Source organism: Cordyceps militaris (genome assembly GCF_000225605.1).
Source record: "Cordyceps militaris CM01 unplaced genomic scaffold CCM_S00001, whole genome shotgun sequence".
Classification (NCBI taxonomy): domain Eukaryota; kingdom Fungi; phylum Ascomycota; class Sordariomycetes; order Hypocreales; family Cordycipitaceae; genus Cordyceps; species Cordyceps militaris.
In genome coordinates this window covers 1,047,692-1,068,211 of record NW_006271969.1, presented here as the reverse complement: position 1 = coordinate 1,068,211, position 20,520 = coordinate 1,047,692, and the positions used below count along the sequence as shown (strand labels likewise).

Genomic DNA, 20,520 nt, shown 5'->3' with positions numbered 1-20,520 from the left:
TTGTCGAGGCGCGCACCGGCCTCGCCGCGCGGCTGCGCATGACGAGCGACCGCGACAGCGCCACCGCCATTGTGCTGCGCGGACAAGGCCCGGTGCTCGCCAAGGCCGCCGACGAGCTCATCGCCGCCTGCCCAGACGTGGAGATTTTCAAGCTCGGCGCCCTCACCAGCTACGACTACGCGGCGCAGCGCCTCTGGCCCGTCATCGCCTCCGCCGACGACGACGGCGCCGCCGCCGCCGCCGCCACCGTCGTGCCCCCGGACCGGCTCGACAACATCTGGCTCCACCGCGAGCACCAGTACTGGATCGACTCCGCGTACGAGAAGCTGCCCCGGCCCGCGCACTGGACCGAGGCGTCCTTGGACCTGTACGTCAAGTCGCTCGTCTACGGGCGGCTGCGCCCCGGCGTCACGCTCCCCGTGTACCTGCACAACGTCCACACGGACGCGGTCCGCGTGCGGCTGCTCATGGCCGCCTTTGAAGACCCCGCCGCGCGCGGCGCCATCACGACGGCCATCCTCAAGACGGCGCTGCAGTTCATGGCCGCGCACGGCGGGCACCGCGCGCACGCTGAGCGGCTCCTCGCGCACGCCGAGCGCTGGGGCGTGCCGCTCGACACGGACGCCTTCAACATCCTCCTCGACGGCTACGCCCGCACCCACGACGCGCGCTTCTTCCACGCCGTCCTCGTCAAGATGCGCGAGCGCTGCTTCTACCCCAACACGCGCACCTGGCTGCACCTGCTGCGCCTCGTCCAGCGCGACGACGTCCGCCTCCAGGTCGAGGCCGCCATGTTTGACCGCGGCCTGTTCGAGGACCCGGGCGCCCGGCGCGGCGTCGCCCTCGTCACCGCCGGTGCCCGCGCCTACCAGGCGCTGCGCGCCGGCGAGTCGCTCCCCGCCTTTCTCGACAAGCAGGTGCTGCGCTTCGGTCCCGCCTGGCTCGCCGACGAGGCCGCCGCCGACGCCGTCCTGCGCGAGTTCTTCCTCTTCCACCCCTCGCCCGCCGCCAGCAAGCGCTTCCTCGACTACCGCGTGCTCGTTGAGCGCATGGCCGAGCACGGCCGCCCCATGGCCGGCAGCACGCTCAACCTCATCCTGGAGCACTGCGCGCAGCCGCACGTCGGCGACTGGGACACGGTACTCTGGGCGCTCGACCGCGTGCCCGCCGCGTCGCCCGACGCCGTACGTGACCGCGGCGCTGTCGGCGCCACCTACCGCCACCTCGTCGACTTGTGCCTCCGCACCCGCGCCGCCAGCGCCCTAGCCGCCGTCGTCTTCTACGCCGTCAAAGAGCGTGCGCTGTCCGTCCGTGCCGCGCGCACCGCCGTCGCCCAGGCCATTCTCGACAAGGACGGCCATGTCTTTGCGCGCGCCCCGCAACTGCTGTCGCGCGACATGGCCGCCGCGCTCCGCGCCTCGCCTGTCGAGGCCAAGGCGCACGCTGTGCGCGGCGTCGAGGCCGCCATCCGCGAGACCACGGCCGGCTACGCGCCGGCGGACCGGCTGGTCGACGTGCTGCGTGCCGCCCGCGCGCTCGATAGCGCGCGCGAGTCGGGTGCCGCCGCCGCAGGAAAGACGGCAGACGCAAGCGTCGACGAGCCGACCGTGACGATTGCGCTCGTGCGCGTCGAGGACGATGACGGTCTGCCGTTGCGGTCCGAGGTGCGCCTCGACCAGCCCTTTGACACGCGCCGCATGGTCGTGTACAACCAGCATGTGAAGCCGCCTTGGCTCGCGCGGCGGAAGCAGGGCGGCGGCGTGGCGCAGACCGAATCGAGAGACAAGAGCAGCCAATCAGGAATCTCATCGTCGTCGTCGCCATCCCCGTCGTCCACCCAGACAGCGGCACCAAAGGAAGGCAAGGAAGCAGCTGCCTCGGAGCAACATAGCAGCGGAAACCATCCACTTGTACAGTATCTAAACTCATTGCATTAAAGGTATCCGCATAGGAACCATGATTGATATAGAGAGATAAAAGCCCACGGCATCATTGTATTATAGTTGTATGAAGATGAGACGCAGAGGCAGGGGGAGACCTAGATACCCTTACATTTAGAGCAACATCCTTCTTTAAAAGGACACGTCATATAAATGCACATATGCTCGAGAATAATGCCCATTGCACGACCCGAATGAAAAGTATTCGCTTTCCTTTAGTCTCTTTTTGTGGTGAAAATACAAATCCCAGAAATCCCCCTCTCCTCCCTTCATTCCTCTCCTCTTCACCGCACTCTCACGACCCCGTCTTTACAAAAAACTAAAAAAAAAGATATCGTTGGTCCAAAACTTCGTTTATTTCCCCTCCACCCCCTTTGCCCATCTTCGTTCGCCGTCGTTGGGGGTGAGATCTTTGCAGGTCATCACCTCATCGTGTTCCCTCCCATTTTCTAAAGTCATGTCATCGTCTCAAGAGGAAAAAACCACCCGTCCTTTGGCACAGACTTGTTGCTTGTTTTCCACATCACGTCGCTTCCCGATTTCCTCGTCTTTTCGGCTGCATAACTTTTGAGGGTGGGCCATGGAAAAAATATATATGTCATGTCTAGAGAAAAACCGACACAGCTCCTTCCAACAAATCCCATAGTACTAGCAGGTGTGATTTTCGAAAAAGAACATTGGGAACACGGAAAAAAGAGGTACATGAGGATATCATCGCCAAAATGGAGATCTTTGAAGCGCAAGACAGGGTGGATTGAAGCAAAAAAGTTGATACGTGGGATTGGTGGTTGTGGGTGCGCTCAGTCGTGGGATTCAATATTTACACTGTCACCCAGTTCGGCCATCGCATCGTCACTCTGGCAGGTCAAGACGACCACCTAGTCCTTCTTAGCCTCTTCTAAGGCGGGCGTAGCTTGCTTTTCTTGGCTCCCGGATGCGTGGATGGGTTTGGATTCGGCGGACTCGTCCGAGGTCGATTTGGAGGCAGAGGTTTCTGCCTTGGTACCCTTGGCCTTTTCGTCCTTGTCGGTCGTCGTAGATTTCGAGACTTGGCTCTCGAGGTCGTTGTCTTCGTCGGCATTATCGAACATTTCGGTATCATCTGAACCCGTAAGAACCTCTGTGCCATCCCCGAGGAAAATAATTCGACCGCGAGACCCACCAACACCGAATCCTTTCCTGCCATCGGCATCCATCTCATATCCGCTGTCGCTATCCTCGTAGTTGTGGTGTACGCCGGGGCCACGGAATTCGGCTGATGGGGGGTTAACTCTGAGTGCTCAAGAGCGCGCAGGCGCGGGCTGTGACTCGGTATTCATACCGTATTCGGGAGGGGCGCAAGGGCCGTCGCCGTTGGCAACACGCTTGGCAATCTCGTCGTACCATTGCTCCTTGGTCTTGCCGTTAAGGAATGCAACGATAATCATGGTCATATTGTCACAGCCGACACCTCCAGTCTCAGAGTTGGAAGCCAGGCAGTTGTCCATCATGTTTTCACAAATCTTCTCAAGCTCCTGCTTGGCGGCGATACCACGGCGAACGAATTCGACGACAGCCTGAGAGGACTGGCAGTCCCAGATACCTACATATGGGTTAGTATGCGACCGACTTGGCCAAGGCAAAAACATGGTGTGAAGTATCAAAACCTACCGTCACAAGCAAGAACAAGAAACTCGTCCTCGTCGGTCAGATCATGCTGCTCGACATCAGGGAAGGCAGTGACGATCTGTGACTCGGGAGGTAGCTCAGCAACCTTCTTGAACTCGAAGTCGCCAATGGCGCGAGACAAAGCAAGGTTGCCATTGACACGGCCAAAGTCGACAAAACCACCGGCAGCAGTAATGCGGTTCTTCTCGGTCTCAAGCTGAGGCTTGTGGTCTTCGGACATGGGCTTAGCGCGACCCTTGATGCCCAAGACACCCCGAGAGTCGCCAGCGTTGGCCTGTTGGTGTGTTAGCGGCCTCGTGGTCTATTTCGGCGCCACATTCGTGAATTTCCATTGACGCACCACGTAGAGTCTATTGCCCACAAGCAAGCTGACACAAGCAGTGCAGCCAGAAACCTCATCCTCGAATCTGGGATCTGTATTTACGTGTCAGCGGGTTCGATGGACGTTTAGTAGTATTAGGAGCGGCAATATACCCCCAAGCATAGCTCTATCAGCAGCGAGGAATCCGTCCTTGAGACCTTGAGCGTAGTCGCCCTTTTTGAAGGATTCCTGTCTGGCAATGATGCTGTGCAAGTTTGCGCCGCAGTAGGTCGCTACTTTTTCGCCACCGTGGCCGTCGTATACACCGAAAAACGACAGTCGAGCGTTCTTGTGGACTTCGGATTCTTCGGCGGTAGGGGAAGGCATCAGGTCGAGGACGGTAGTGTCGGCATCTTCCATGCTGATGCGCCATCCTTGCATGGAGGAGACACCATAGTAGAGGCGGTCATCTTGGCCCTTGGATGAGTTCTGCCGGTGGAGAGAAAAAAGAAGAAATTAGCTTGGGAACAATTTGGATTTTCTAGAATAAGAGGTCATGGCTTCGCAAATTGCGGCCTGGCACGCGTATCAGGAGTGATTTGTGGTGGCGGGCGAGTGAGTGCGGGGCAGCTGGAGGAAGGGATTTCCGTGCTCAACAAGCGCGTGAATGCGCAGCTTGTCAGTCTCCAAGAGACCCAGAGAGCGCCGCGGCCGCAGAACTTCATGGCCAGCGCATAAAGAAGTCATCGCTGGGCCACTGCTGATGCTCCGCGACATCCAGACTCCAGCAAGGCAGAAAGCGCGTTGCTCGTGACTGATAGACTCCAGCAATGGCTCAACTGCGCATCCAGATGGGACCCGGATATGTGCCGCGGCGGGGGACGATGACGGCTCCAACCTGTGGAGAGAAGGAAGCAAAAAAAAAAATCAGAAAACACACCTTGTCAACCACCGGCTCCGAAAGGGTTTGACCCATGGTTACAGAAAGGGAGCGGCGCGAGGGCAGCTACCGCGAGATTCTGGAGTTGTGTGCAGTTTGCGGTTTGTTCGTGGGGAGGTGGGATGGATTGGGCGGACGAAACCGTGCGCGGGGCTGCAGAGCCGGGGAGGGGTTGCGTTGATGGGCTGCCAGAGGTTGCGGGCAGGACAAGGCCTTTATATCGAAAGGACGGAGGACGCGTTGCAGAAAGAAAGGGTTCTCCTCGGTCGTTCGAAGGGAGAATGTTCTTTCGCCGGCGTTGGGGGTTGTGAATCCTGCAAGTTTCAAGGCAGCGGGAGAGAGTGATCTGGCCGGCGTTGTCGAAGGGGGCGCTGCGCCAGGGAGGACAGACGACGCACACTGACTACGAGGTACATTGGGGGGGGCGGGATCAAGGAAGAAAATGGGGCAGGAAAGGCCCGACCTCGCAGCAGTGCCATGTACCTCTCTAGGTACCAGGTAGCTGGGAGCGGCAGCTTGGCTGTTCGTACTGGTAACACCAAGTTGGAGACACTGAAAAAGTCACACCATAGGTACCTTAGTACCTTAGGTAGATGTGATCCCACGCAACCTCCCAACGACAGTGTCCCAGCAGACGGGACCTGTTAATATTTCCAGGTACATATCTCTCTTCCTCACTACCTACCTAGTACCTTTTGCCGTGATTCTACCTCTGCCAGCAGCGACCGGTGAGCTAAATAGTTCGCACTCTACTTCAGAGACCCCGCAGAGCTTCTTCGCAAAACAGGCACGCTACTAGGACGCGCTACAGGCATTCTCCCCGCTTCCCTGTCGCTCTCGCCGGTACTCTGAGGTGGCGCAAAACTTCTGTTCATCTCTGATAACGATAACAGTAGTTCTCTGTGCTGCCTTGAACAGTAATACGGGCTTTCTGCGTGGTTCTTTGTCCTACCTGTACTCAAGAGTCCAGGCCACCAGCTGACTCCAACATGCAAGAAATTGCTTACTTACCTAGGTAGGTAGTTAATAAAACATTGCCACTGTAGATGTGTGCATCACAGACATTGGCCAGTCGACGACGGGCTTCACTCCCACTGACTGAATCGACACTGCGTGAAAATGACCACCTCAACTCCGAACACAACCAATGCAAGGTTCAAGTTACAAACACCTGCCGGCTGCCTACCTACCTGCCTGTCTGCCTACATCCAAGGTAGCTGCCTGCTTGCCTGCCTGTGTACATGCTGGTGCATCATGTGCCCAGATCAAGCTTTTTTTTTTCAGTCATCCAGCCACCTAACAGACATCCGTTACCACCCACACATCTTGAGTTACCAGTCTCTGCAGGCACCTAAACGCCGACGTCAGCGCGTTGCCGCCTAACACGTTTTTCAGCACCAAGAAAAAAAATAGAAAATAGAAAATAGGCACACGGCATCGGACACGTCCCCCAGTTCGCGTAACTACAATATCTCCCCCATCTCCTCCCATTTTTCGAAAATGTGGGGGACAATCCATTGGGGCAGGGTTCGGGCAGGCCAAGGCCCGGCCGACGCGGCCCCCCCCATCTGTTATGTATTATTATCCTGCACACCGGGGGCCCCTGCTTCTCGATACCTCAAACAAGCCGATGGACTTATATTTAGCATATCCCAAATCCAAGCGACCGGGTGAATTTCAAAACACACCCTTGCCGTTGCTCTCGAAACTAGCCCAGGAAGCTCTTCTCCTCCAAGATGGTGGTGCCGCCATGCACATGGCCCGCGCCACCTCAACCCATTCTCCCGACCTATTCAGGACAAGCCACTAGAAAAATTCCCAACCCCTCCATCCTCAAAGCAGGTCCAAGATTTTTTTTTCAGCCGAATCTTCTCCCAGGTCGCGTGTTCAAATCTACAGTTAGTTTTCTCTAATCACACCCCCTTCCATTTCTCCACGTTGTTCGCTACGCCTTGGCTCACGCCCGTGCCTCCACGCCTCCACGAGCACCAACACGGAAAAGGAGCGTCCTACTAGATGAGAAATGCGGCCTAGAAGTACAACAAGCACCAACACAGAAAAAGAGCGTACCAGATAAGAAGTCCGGCTTACAAGTACAACAATGCATTTCGGGTTGTACAAAATAGATTCATACTACTAAGAGAATCCCATCTCCAGTTCGCTCTAATAGTAGTGACTTTGTCATGCACAAAACATGAATCATCGTTCTTCACCCATGATTCCCAAACAGTCGTATCACTCACAATCCCAGCATGCCCGTTCTCAATAGCATACTTGACTTTACCCCGAAACCCGAGCTAGTCAAAAAGGCTTCTGAAAATATGTTATTGTACTCACAATATCTCGTCCATCATACCAGGATGATCATGTTTGTTCAGTTGAGGCGCATCATCGTTGTAACGCGGCACATAACAATCCGGGTACTCGCTTCCCCTATAACGTTTATGATAGGGAACATATGGGCGCAATCGCCAGGCAGCACGGTTTCTCTTCTCCATGCGAGTCGCTCGACGTCTCGCCCGCGGCCCTCGCGGCGCGCCCGCCAGCGCTGGATCATGTCGGCCCATGTCGTCTAAACGAGGTCCCTTGATGAGCGACACGAGCTGGTTGATGAAAGGAAACCGCCTTCCCTTGTCCAGCTCCTTAATCCACTCCGTATATTCCATGGCCTGGCTCGCCTTGAGCCCTTCCATCACCGATGACGTGAAGAGGTGCTCTAGAAGCTCCTCGACGCTGCCGTTTCCGTTTCCGTACCGTGCGAGAAGCCGGAGATGGCATTGTTGCGCATCTCGAACAAATTGGTCGAGGCCATTTGATCCGGGGGCCAAATTGATACGGGTAAGATCGACAATGTCGCGGTGCGTCTCATAAGTCTGTTGAGGGTGCCGCTCCGGCTCTGCCAGGAGATCGCCCAGCAGCGCAAGCGTGTTTTGGAGCGTCGCCCCGGGTATATCCCATCCACAGTTCCACAGCTTCTGTAGAACATGCTCCGACGTAGTACTCATTAGAAGCTGCACTGCCCGCCGTTGGTCAGCGGCATACTGGTACTTCTCCGTGCTGTTTAGCGGCCTGAGGTTGGCAGAAAGCAGGTACCGCAAGCCCATGATATCCAGCTGCACAAGAACGGCCTTGTGCCACCTTGTCCACGAGCCATGCCCGCGGAGTTCTCTGATTCTTGGGGTCGAGTCTTGGAAGTATCGTGCCATGTGGTTGACTAGTTGCGCTTGTCGTGTTGTAAGGTCCGTTTCGCGTCTTTCCTTCTCATCTGTTAGAAACGGTTCTTTTTGAAGAAAAGGTTACAAAAAAAGGTCATCATTAAAGCAAGGAAGAGGTCAGAGTACAGGTACTTGCCTGAGTACTCCAGGTCTGCCAGCTGGCAACTGCCTGCCAGCTGCCAGGCCCCCGGTTGCCATGTGCAAACGCATCAAACGGGGTGGGCATCACATCACTACAGAAACGCTTCTCGATGTTCTGCGTCAGGTTTAAGAAAGTTTCAAGCATGCCAAATGCTAATGTGTGTCTGTCTGTCTACCATTTTAGGCAGGTTATCATTAAATGAGCTAGAGCAGCGATAAATCCCAACGTTGCAGATGCAAGTGCCTCTTTATATTCCCGTGTCACGCATTCGCACTTTTCCCGTATCCCCGAATAAGATTTTCCACTCTTTTCTATGCTCTCCCAATTATCATGTCGAAATGAACAGCCCAGAAATCCCAAATGCTTTCAGCCCGGTCTTGGTGACGTTCCACACCCAATGCCAGCCGCCTAAATGCGACGGAAAGGCGGTGACATCGACCTCTTTCTCTTGAAGTCGCGACGCTGTCCCTCCTTTACCGACGCAATCTCGTCCCGGAACCGTTCCTGCCAGTGCCGCGGCGCCCTGTGCGGATTGAGGTACCAGCAGCCGTCGTCATCATGCGGCCACGTCTGTGGGTGGCGGTCCGCGCAGTAGCCGCAGCGCTGCGGTCCCTTGTGGGTGAACTTGGTCTTCTTGGTCGCCGCTTTGGCAGGCGATTTGTCGCCGCGATTCATGAGTTCCCTTCTAGGTTGCGCGGCCACGGCGGCGGCCGCCGCCGCTGCATCCCGCTCCTCCTGGTCGGCCGTATCCTTGGCCAGCAGCCACTCGGTGACGCCCGCGCGCGTGCCCGCAGACCCCAGCGTACCTTCGGTCATCTTCTCCTTCCACTCGGCGTACCATTTCGGCTTGGCCGTGCGGAGGCCCTCAACAAGCGAGGATACAAACAGCTGCTCCAGAAGCTCCGCGACGGCAGAGCCCGCGCCATCGTTACCTCCGCCGTAGTGTGTGAGTAGGCCCTCGTGGCAGTGCTTCGCCGCCAGAATGTACTCGCGGACCGTCTGCGCGCCGCTGTCGAGGTCCATTCGGGCCAGGCCGACCAGGCGCCGGTGGCTGGCGGACACCCGCTCGTCCTCCTCGCGGCACCGCCGCTGCTCGTCGCCAACGATTATCTCGAGTGTGTTGAGCGTACTCTGCACGGTGGCGTCCTCGGGCTTCCAGCCGCGGTGGTACGCGCTCGCCAGCATGGCCTCGGACATGGCGTCTACCAGCATGCTGATAGCGGCTGCCCGGTCTGTATCGTATTGATTGGCGGCGTCAAAGTCGTCTAGATCTTCGGGGCCGTCGTCGGAAAGGAGGTATCGGAGGCCTTTCGTCTGCAGGGCCATGCGAGCCTTCATATGCCAGGTGTGCCAGTTGTCGATGCCAGTGAGCTTGCCAAGGCCTCGGTCGGGGCATTGCTCTTGGGGTGGTGTGGGAGGAAGCATTGCGTATGTGTATGTGTGAATGTGTGTGCGTAGAAAATGTCTGATAAAAAAGTGAGAAGTTGAACTTCAAACACTCATCTCCCGCTCACCTAGCCCTGGAAGCAGGGGTTCGACAAGGATGCGACGGGGACAGACAAACGGCTTTACGGATACATATCCGCACCAGTTTAAATTCAGCGGCTTAAACAGCTACCTGGGGAAGTACCTGTTAGCTTGCAGAGACGGACCGTTTGAAATTTTGTTTGTTTTTAGCAGTGCCGTTCTGCGAGCAGAAGTGCACAAGTTAATGTGGCCAGCCTTGTATTCTTACCAGGGTCGCATAAGAGGGGTTCTTCTTTTCAGGAATGAATGAATGAATTGATGAATTAATGAATTGATGAGTTGATGAGGAATTGATACGAAATCGTATATATGGTAAACGAAAGAGTCAGTGGGTCAGGCTGAGTGGCAAGTAGTTTCTAGGTATTTGCTTCGTGAGCGTCTGTTGATTTTATAACAGCCGCTTCTTCTATAATCTGGGTAATATAAAGAGTACAATCCAAAAAAAAAAATTGCCCGCCAAAATATGCGAAAGCAATGAATGTGTTCCAAAATACGCCAGTATTCACACAACTCCAATCAACCTCAACCACCTTGTCGACCTTTCTAGTCCTGTATACTAAACAATTATAGATATAATGGTATCAATCGCATCAAACAAGAAGAAAAGTGATGGGAAACCATCAACACTCAGTAAGCCTTTGCGCTTTTCGCGTCACCTTCCAATCGAGGACAACTTATATGAACACTTTAAAGCTGCTGCCCTCAGACAGCTTGCCTGAGTTGTCTTTTCGCCATGCACTCGCGGCGCTCGCAGCTGTGGACAAGACACTTGCGCTCTCGTGTATCGTCGTCGTCTTCTCTGCGCCCACCTCGCCCCATTTACTCGCGGGCGCGGGCGTAGGATTCGAGCGCTCGCCCGACATTGCGCCTTCGCGATTGTCCGGGAACGGGCTGAGCGGGGTGTCGTCGACAATGGACTTGAGAGTCATGGCGGTGGGATCTCGCTTGTTAATGACGCGCCAGTTCTCCGCGGACCCAAACGAGGGACCCGACATGAAGCTTTTACTGCCGTTGGAAGTCAGGTCAGCCCAGGGGAGGCCGTCGCCAGAAGGGCCGCTCGTGAGGTAGGCCGGTTCTGGTGGGCGTATATCTGAGTTGCTGGTATCAGAAACGGTGATGCTTTCCCAGTTGGGGTCTGACCCCTCGCTTTCTGCGATTGTTGACGCTAGATGTCTGTGATTCCGGCTTCGCTCGTTCAGAGGGAGAGCAACGGAGCTGGTGGTTTTGGTCGAGTACGTGTCGGCGCTTTTGTGCCCGTATATAGGCGTGTAAGCGAGGGCCGAAGCCTTCTTGACCGAATGGCCCTTCATTCCGGTGATGGCATCCATGTCCTTCTTGTATCCCCCTGGACCAACGTCATGGATATAGCTCCCTGTTGCAAACACTTGATGCGTAGATTCGGAGATGCTTGGGTCGGGCGATGGAGCACCGCCATTGCGCATCGACTTGGCGCCGCTCATATATGGAACATCTCCTTCCACTGTTTCCCAGGAACGCCTTCCATCGTTGCTTTCAGCAGGACTGATACTTCGTATCGCGGCTGGCTGGGACCTAGCGGTATGTGGTCGTTCTGATATCGCCCTGTAGTCTTCTTCAATTCCGCCCAGCGTTTCTGACGACCGTCTCGACGTTGAGTGTAGATGCACCGCTTCCATGTATGCGGCCGCGGTAGGCTTCAGCATGTGCTTCTCATTGTTTGGTACAGCAGTCATTTTCTCGACGCGGCGCATGGAAGAGCTGGAGCCATGGCGTAGGCTGCTTATGGGGTTGAGGACGTTTGATCGAGTCTTGCTCGACAAGTAACTTCGGCTAGCCCGACGGCGTCGCAGGAAGCAAACAAAGAGCATGAGCATTAGAGCAATGAACAAAATCGGGATTATGGTGGCAAGTAAGATATCGCCGGTGCTGAGTCGACCGCCCATTGTTGGTAAAGCCGATTCACCAGGATTATTTGAAGACGTCGAGCTCGGGCTGCTTGTTGTTACCGAGGTGCTTGTCGGAGTACCGTCAGGTGCCAAGACGTTGACGTGAAGTTTTTCGCTTTCAGAGAGGCTGGAGGACTTGGAGCTGGCATCCACGGTAACGTCAAAGTTGCCTTTTGTGTCTTTCGGGACGTCGCCGGAAAGCTTGAAGCCATCGACCTTGAGCCAATTTTCGGTCGGACTGACACTGACGTTCAAGTTGATGTCGGATGGATTCCTAAAGTACTGGCTGAGGTCGACATTAAATTTGCCGCCGGGTCGAGCCTCCATGTCCTCAAAAGTAGACTTGAAGAGACCAGTGGCGACGTTGACGACAACGAGAATGTCCAAGGTGGCAGAAAGCATGCTGCTGTATGTGATGGTAAAGTTGCTGGCATGGTCGCCATCGCGAGGAGTGCCACTCAATTTTCCAGTATCCTTGTCATAGTTGAGCCACTGAGGCATGCCCTCCGTCGTAACATCGAGCTCGTTCGACTTCACCAGCTTACCGTCCAGAGCAATGGCATTCTCCAGGCCGTCATAGTCAACGGCAGTACCTCTCGTGGCATTGATCGTAACTACAGGGTTCTCTGTAGTGAGCTTGTGACTTCCAACCACAATGTTAAAGGTGAGTGAGGTGGCAGCGAAACCAACAATGTCGGATGCCACCAGGCTGAGGCCAAAGGTCTGGGGCGGCTGCACAAGAGACTCGAACGGCGGCGTTGAGCCCGAAAATGTGAGTGAACCAGCGTCAAACTTTACCCAGGCAGGAAGAGGACTATTGTTGGATGAGACGGCATAGTAGTTGAGACCGCTATTCTTGCCAAATGTGTCTGGGTTGAAGCTGTACCGGAACTGGGTGGCTGGGTACGAGAGAACGGACGAGGGTGCCGAGATGTTGCCAAATTTCTTTATTTGGTCTTGGAGAGGAATCTGGACAGAAGGTGCAGGTTTTCTCGAAATAACCAGAGTCGAGTCCATGGTGGTTGAGCCAGTGTCGTCAGTGGCCACAATATCGACCTTTTGGCCAACAACTTCGCCGTCGGCCAAGTCACCATCTCTGGGAGTTCCGTAAAGCCTGCGATTCGCACTCTCGATTGAAAGCCATGAAGGATGATTTTGGCCGAATGAGTATGTAATGTTGGAGGATGATACGAAAGTTTGTGGCGAGAATGAGTAAGTGAAGAATGTGTCGAGTCGAGCTGCAAGCGGCAGCTGCGCGTTGAGCGGAAACGCGAGGTTCGGTTTACCGCAGGCGAGACTGACCAGTTGCAGAGCCACGAGAATTATCGTGAGCGCCGCCATGATGACTCTGCAGCGCCGGGTGGACGAGGTCTTGATTGATGGCGATACACCCGAGGATGCTGATGATGGTGACAATGTGTTGAAGAGACAAGACACTGTGAGGGCAATGGTGATGAGCAGAACAAGGCAAAGAGAAAAAGGGACAAGAAGTCTTGCAAAAGTGCAGACGGCGAGGGGGTGTATCAATGTCTTTGAAGCCGTTTTGCAGCTGATGGCTGGCTACATTTTGCCGATACCGCCCCCTTCATTCCTACACAATCGCCCCACGACGCATTGTGTGAAAGAGACGAAGGCCCCCAACGGCAGCCGGGAGTCCATTACGACGAGAGGCGGACTGTCTCGCGTCGATTCTTGGAAGCGCGTAAAGCACCTTTTTAGGCGGGGAGAGGGAGGGGCTCGCGTGAGGAACGAGGGCTGGGCATTGGTGAGTGGTTGCATTCCTGCGCGCGGTGGTGAGACGTTGGCCTCTGTTGGAGGGCGAGACGTGGGGCCGCACTATTGAACGGGGCGGGATCGATAGCTAGAGCCTTGAGAAATGCAAATGATCGATGGTTGGAAACCTTCCGGATTTAACGTTTCTTTGATTGAATAGAGTGAGAGACCACTGCTTTGTCGTTGGATGCGGCCAAGCAAGGGCACCGTTAGAGTTGGACGTTGGGCATGGCTGCGAAGCTAGTGACGGAGCATCGCGTCCCGTCTGTCCGGGACGCTGTAGCTGTGATGCGGCTCGCCATGGTATAATAGATGGCAAAGACAAGCGACGCCGATATTTCTAGTTAGAGACGGGAGAAGAAGCAGACAAAGTGACAATACCCACGACGTCACAAAACGAACAGATGGTGTGCCACTTTATTCGAGGCTCGCACATTCCAGGCGCACAAAAGGGCGATACCTGGAATTTGGCCGACGATTGGTGGTTGGAAGATGTATCACCTGTCAGCCGTGCTACAGGCCAGCACTGCAGGCCGCGCTAGCGCACGACCATCTCGACAAGATCTACGGATACAACTTGGGCTTTACACACCTCCATCAACGACTTGCTTCCATCCGTATCATATCGCCTTCATCTCTACAGCATTTCTCTCTCGGAACTCTATTCGATTTAATACATACACACACTCAGCAGAACCTCGAACAACGATAGTGATGGAAACAGACGACCAAATCGCCTCGCCAAACAGAGCAGCCATCGAGGCGGCCCGAAATGTCTATCACACTGTTCAGAGGACATTCCCCGAGGCTGTGGCAGATTTTGAGTCAAAGTGGGCAGCATTTCAAGTTGTTTGCCGTTCGCTGCCAACATCGGCGAGGTACTGCTCTCTTCTTCTTTCCATCGTACGCGCTAACTCTGGTTGTTTGGCAGCCCTGGTGACTCTATGCGAACGGACGAGTTCGAGACTCTCAAAAAGCAGGGTCCAAAAATACTTGCCTTCTTAGTTTTCAAGCTCACTACAGACATTGAGCTAAACTCATACGGAGTATTTCTATGCAAGTCTCCTACTCTTATTCTCGGTGCGACCACGTCGCTCACACAGCTCAGTCAACGCTCTAGTAAACGACCCCGAGTACTGCGGGATCCCAGATAATGACCTCATTTCAAAAGAGGTCCTCCAGCGATATGCGAATCAGATTGTTGAGCTCAGCTTCCAACGTAACAAGGTCTATCAGGAGCTTGTTAAGGCATGGAAAGAGCATTGTGCAGAGTTCAAATTTCTCCTCAGCAGGGGCGTGTGTTGCGCTGGCGACGAATATTGGGACCTACTTGAAGTTGGACCAGCCTTCATCCCTCATTTAATGGTGGAATACTCTCATGATCGAGGCGGATACTGGTACGAGCTTATCCACGAAATTATTCATGGCCGCACAACGGAGGCGTACGCAATTTTTATGAGAGATAAATGGTTTGATGTTTGGCGCGAGTTCTTGAACGGGAGCGAATATGAGCAGGCACCAAAGTATATTCCTAATGAATGGGATCTTTACTTTACCGGTGCTGGTAAGAAGCCGGGTCCTCAGTCATCAGGTACGTGAGTATTTCAGGCAATAACGACGCCAACGTTGAGTATTTGCACAATACAATTCTACACAATTTACCTATCAAATTAAGTACTTGTTATTCCAAGTAGAGCCGCAGGCATGCTCTACTGTGTGGGACATGTGGCACTCTGGCCATCCAGCTTGGCCAGCTTTCCGGTCTGGGGGCTACGAGATAGAGACGCCAATTTGAAACAACGAAGGCATCTTTGGAGTTCTATCGTAGCTTACTACAAGCCTAGGGTCAGGGCTGGTGGAAATGATTGGTTTGGAAGCTGTCGTGCCGAAGCGCCGAGACGACCTGCTCGGGAGGCCGTATCCGTTACTCGACAGAGCTGCCAAGCTAGCGGACTTCTGGTGTTGACAACATCCTAGGTCATGTGCAAAGTGTGCCCTTCTCCAAAACAAGAATAGTACAAAGAATACTCATGCTGTTCTTATAATTTGAGCGCTGAGAACCACTCGCCTGCAGCCTCTTGGGGCTGGCAGCGTTACGCCACTCATAGGTATCGGCACACCAATCAGTATCAACACAATCGTTACGCCACTCATAGGTATCGGCACACCAATCAGTATCAACTCAATCAACTCTCCAGTTGCATCTACACTTGATGTCCAATCAAAAACTGCCCCCCCACCCTGCCCCGTCACCTGAAACCTCTTTTTGGAAGGTATACGCACCATTAAGATTCAAGGTGTTCGAACTTTTCCCAAGTCAGCGGCCGAGGGAGGCCTTGGCCAGGAGATGCTTCAGCTTCGCGGCCGTTGCCAGCGCTAAAGTAAACACTCAAAGCGACGCCTCGCCGTTTGAGTAGCAGTACAGTAGGTATAGTTGTCGACCGACCCATTCCAATTTAGCCATGTCGGAGAACGATGACAACGAGCCCACCAGCGGCCAGGAGTGGCAGCCTCCCCTCAGAAGGCAACTATGTTGAAAGACGTCGAGCACTCGTGGCATCTCTAGTTATAACGCTCCTGTTAATAATAGACAGCCTAGAAGCCAGAAGAATAATCCTCATTACCTAGTATATCTAGTATATATCTATACTATATAACTAGATAGAATATATATAATATAATAACTTTACCTTTTATTCTATATATACCCTATTAGTCTTAATAGGTTATAAGCCTAATAATATTTATATTTATTTATTAAATTACCCTAATTAGACTTTATAGTCCTTCTAGTATCTTAATAAACTTATAAGTATTAGAAAAACCATAGTAGCGGACTTATACCTATACCTTACTATACTAGGTACTATCCTAGCCTAGGTGAAAACTAGCCTCTCCTATATACTAATTTACTATTATATAACGATTTTTAGTAGGTTTAATAGTATTTAGTATTCTTAGTTAGTAGGTTCCTAGGCTACTACCTTAATCTATATTCCTTTATATCTTTTATTAATTATTAACTATCTAGATATATTAGTTTTACTTACCTCTATATATATATCTAAATAGTAAAATAGTTCTTTATTATTAATACCTTTTATAAGATTATATACTATAGTATTTATATAGTTTTTAGCCTTATTCTATATATTAAGGGCTAGGTAGTATAGTAGTTAGTATGTATTACTTCTAGCTTTTTACCCTAGCCGACTCTATAGTTACCCTGCCTATATTCCCTTACGAGTTAGTTATAGGGCGGATACGCTGCTCGACTTTTAGAAAAATCGTTTAGGGTGCCTCCGGCTAGATTCGAACCAGCAATCCATATACTAACCCATATAGTATTAATTCTTTTTAAAATAAAATAAAATTTTAATTATTATTATTACTATTATAATAAGTTATTTTATTTTTAATATATTCTTAACTTTATTCTATATTTAATCTTATTAATTTATTTATTTATTTATTTATTAAATTACTCTAATTAGACCTTATAGTCCTTCTAGTACCTTAATAAACTTATAAGTACTAGAAAAACTATAGTAGTAGACTTATACTAGCACCTTACTATGCTAGGTACGGTTCCTAGGCTGCCTAGGTGAAAACCAGCCTTTCCTATGTGCCTCTTTACTATTACGTCTTTAATAACTAGTAGGGTTTAATAGTATTTAGTATTTCTTAGTAAGTAGGTTCCTAGGCTACTACGTCGATCTACGTCTTCCACATCTTCTATTAATAATCGATACTATCTAGGTATATCTATTTGCTTGCTATCTATATATGCATCTAAGTAGCTAACTAGTCCCCTGCTGTTAGCGCCTTCTATAAGGTTGTGTGCCACGGTATTTGTACGGTTTTTAGCCTTGCCGTACTATAAGGGCTGAGTTTGGTATAGTGGTCAGCGTGTGCCTCCTCAGCTTTTTGCCCCTGACCCACTCCGTGGTTACCCCGTCCGTGGTCCCTCACGAGTCAGTTACGGGGAATTTATTTAATTATTAATATAATAACTATAAAATAGGCTAGAATTAAATTAGAAATTAATATTATTATTATTATTAATATTTTATATAAGGAATTAGGAGTAGAAGTAATAAATAATAGGATTTAGTTCCCTAGAAAGATAAAGAATCTATAAAAAGCTTTTCTAGAGTTTTAATCTCTGATAAAATCTTAGGAATTATAAGCAGTAATTAGTTAAAGATTAATCAATTACTATATTTTAAGACTAGTATAGATATTAACTAGCTATATCTACTAGGCTAGGTAATAAGTATTATAACTAATAGGGTATATATATAATAAGAGGTAAAGTTATTATATTATATAAGTTCTATCTAGTTATATAGTATAGATATATACTAGGTATACTAGGTAATAGGAGATTATTCTTCTGGCTTCTAAGCTGTTTATTATTAATAAGATACTTACTATGCTTAGTATACTGCCTTATCTAGAACACTCTATATGCAGCCACAAATTTCATAGTCGTGTTACTTCCGCCGCATCCCCTGTCTTCCTAATTATCATATATACTTAGAAAGAGTAGAGCTTAGTTATAATTCAACTTTTCTAGCTAAGTCCATCAAATCTATCACCAGCCTTTAGAATGGTAGCTGTTAAAGGCGTTTAGGTAGATATCCAAATTCCGACTCCTTGCATTGGCATCTTCACTCTTCTTCTGGTAGGGCTTCTCGGATTTTCTCTCCCAGAGGAGCTGGAGACGAAGAAACTCGGGGAGCTCGGTGGCAATCATGTTACGGCGGGTGGTACGCGGCGACAGGGCTGTTTGAGCGTGGACGTAGTTGGTAGGGGCGATAGTAGGCTGGGCGCTGGGCCGGGGTATGTCGATGATTGGCTCCAGACCGAGAGGTCGCATACACTCATGGGAATCGTGAGAGGAGGCGCTGAAGGTTGTTGGCGCGCTGGGCCTAGTGTGTGATGACGTGATGGCAGAGGTAGAGTGGGATTCTTGTCGCTGAGTCTGCGCAAGCATCAAAGTAATGAGCGAGCAGCGGGATACCAGGTTAGACTCAGTACGCTGGAATAACTTGGCATCAACACTCGATTTGCCGCTGTCTTGTAAATCTTCCCAACCGGAAGAGTCGCTCTCATCGATAGCGCTCTCATCGATATTTTTATCGTTTATATCCAAATCGAGAGATCTCTCTAAGCCCTGCTTGCTAGAAGAACATAGACCGCCAGGAGTAGACTTAGCCAATCCGTTCTTCTGGGTGAGGGCGGGAGTAGGCTCAATAGATGAGTCGCGAGCGGCAACTGCGTTGCTTGTCGGCTTGGAATCGGCAGCCATAGCGAAGGGAGACGAGCGGAATCAAGTTATTACTAGAGTCTAAGGCAAGTCTTAGCAAGAAGTACTTATATTAAACAGGTGGCCTGAGTACTCAGTAATCAGTAAATGTACTGATTCCGACTATTTCTTATAAATGTCTTACGACCTTCCTCCAGAATTGCGAACTTAGCAAGCAGGTCAGGTAACATAGTGTCATCAAGACCGATAGGCAGCTCAAAACTATTCCTGTAACATAATTTGCCGCATGCCAAAGCCATAATTTGAAGTCTCTCCTGATCGGAGTGTCCGATCTCTGAAACGATACCAATTTCCTTGAGGTATTTCAAGCTTAGTGCTGCAGCCTCGGCTTGCTCGCTGTGACTGTAATGGCGCTGTAGTGGAAAGAAACAATCCGGCAGCCCGACCACCTTATCCTCGCGTAACTGGGCTTGAAATTTATCACTAAGGGTATCAATCGAATCATTCATAGTCCAGTCGGTAGAGTTGAGTAGTGGCGATAAGGCCCGGCAAAGACTATAGTCGCTTGACGATAATTGAACCCGTAAGTCCTTATTCCTTCGCACACTAATGAGCATTGCCTGGGTAAGGGCAGTATATTTTTTGTAGGCATAACTCTGAGTTCTAGTCTGGTATTAGCCTTCGTTATAGAAAGGGTTGTAATGGCTTACAGGCTATAACTCTGGGTATTCTGTGAAGTCATGGTAACAGGGTATGATTACAGTTCCGGGGTAACATGATTTGACAAAGAAGCCGTACCAGCTTGCCCATTTTAATGTAAACCCGTCTCAGGAGCCAGTCAGTGCAAATCCCAGACCAACTAACTAGGGGTGTTGTTGCCAACCTATCTGAGTAAGGGCGACACGTACTGCTCATTAGACATTGACCTACTTAGTAACGCTGATGGGCTGCATTCGAACAGCGGCGTGATTACCCGGCTGCCGCGTACTCGTGTAGAGGATGACTTCGTCTATATCGTCTATATCCGATATTTGGACGATCACTTCCTCTTCTGTCATTCGATAACGGATATGACAGAAGAGGAAGTGATCGTCCAAACATCTTCCTATCCTTGTTCTAATCACGTGCTGAACCAGCACAATTGCCTGTTCATGGTGTAACTCGCTCCCCTCCCCACCATAGCGTACCATCAACAACCTCTTCTTGGATACTACACAGCACAGTATGACCCAAAATCTAATTCTATCCCACGCGACTGGCATAGAGAGCTTGCCGAATTTCTTCACAGTCTATTGGCCGCAATTCGCGGATAATACAAAACAGAGTTTGTATAATGAGCTTTATCCCTACCTTACCCGCTGCGCTGAACTCCTCAGTACACTCGAGCCTCAACTTTTCTCCACAACAGACCCAAATTGGTTCTCACAGACACCCTCTCCCTCGCCTCCAGCGCATCCAAGTCCAACAACATGGCCGACAGAATCTCAACTGCAAACAGTGTCTCGAGAATTGGCTCGCACGCCTACCCTAACACGGCTGGCATCATCACGGGCACAAGCGACCTCCCGTCGGTTGTCTCGCGCGCCTGCATCACAGAAAGCTTCCCGGGCGCGATCGATCTCCCACTGGTTGACACCAGCACAACAACCGTCGACCGCACTGATATCTGAGGAGTTGCCGCCGAAACACCTTCCTTATTCGCCCGCCGAAATCGAAAAGAATTTATCTGATTTCTTTCAATCCGCTAGAGAGGGGGACAGCAAAGAACCCTACCTAGCATTCCGTCGCCTCCAAACAACAGTATGGCTCCATGTTAT

At 51.5% G+C, this 20,520-nt stretch overlaps 3 protein-coding genes across 3 annotated transcripts; 1 reads left to right on the top strand and 2 right to left on the bottom strand.

The window, feature by feature from the left end:
• Window positions 1–2,818: 2,818 nt before the first annotated feature.
• On the bottom strand, window positions 2,819–4,885 carry CCM_00295 (protein phosphatase 2C, putative; the record flags this gene model as incomplete). Its single annotated transcript, XM_006665455.1, has 6 exons — window positions 2,819–3,195; window positions 3,262–3,522; window positions 3,591–3,882; window positions 3,949–4,022; window positions 4,083–4,398; window positions 4,850–4,885. The coding sequence occupies 6 exons, from the start codon at window positions 4,883–4,885 to the stop codon at window positions 2,819–2,821; spliced, it is 1,356 nt and encodes a 451-aa protein (XP_006665518.1).
• Window positions 4,886–10,407: 5,522 nt separating this feature from the next.
• On the bottom strand, window positions 10,408–12,999 carry CCM_00294 (Cadherin-like protein; the record flags this gene model as incomplete). Its single annotated transcript, XM_006665454.1, has 1 exon — window positions 10,408–12,999. The coding sequence occupies one exon, from the start codon at window positions 12,997–12,999 to the stop codon at window positions 10,408–10,410; it is 2,592 nt and encodes an 863-aa protein (XP_006665517.1).
• A 1,146-nt stretch (window positions 13,000–14,145) lies between these two features.
• CCM_00293 (uncharacterized protein) lies at window positions 14,146–15,811 on the top strand (the record flags this gene model as incomplete). Its single annotated transcript, XM_006665453.1, has 6 exons — window positions 14,146–14,309; window positions 14,363–14,511; window positions 14,552–15,022; window positions 15,276–15,392; window positions 15,483–15,605; window positions 15,705–15,811. 6 exons carry the CDS (start codon window positions 14,146–14,148, stop codon window positions 15,809–15,811), a joined length of 1,131 nt encoding a protein of 376 aa, XP_006665516.1.
• Window positions 15,812–20,520: the final 4,709 nt, after the last annotated feature.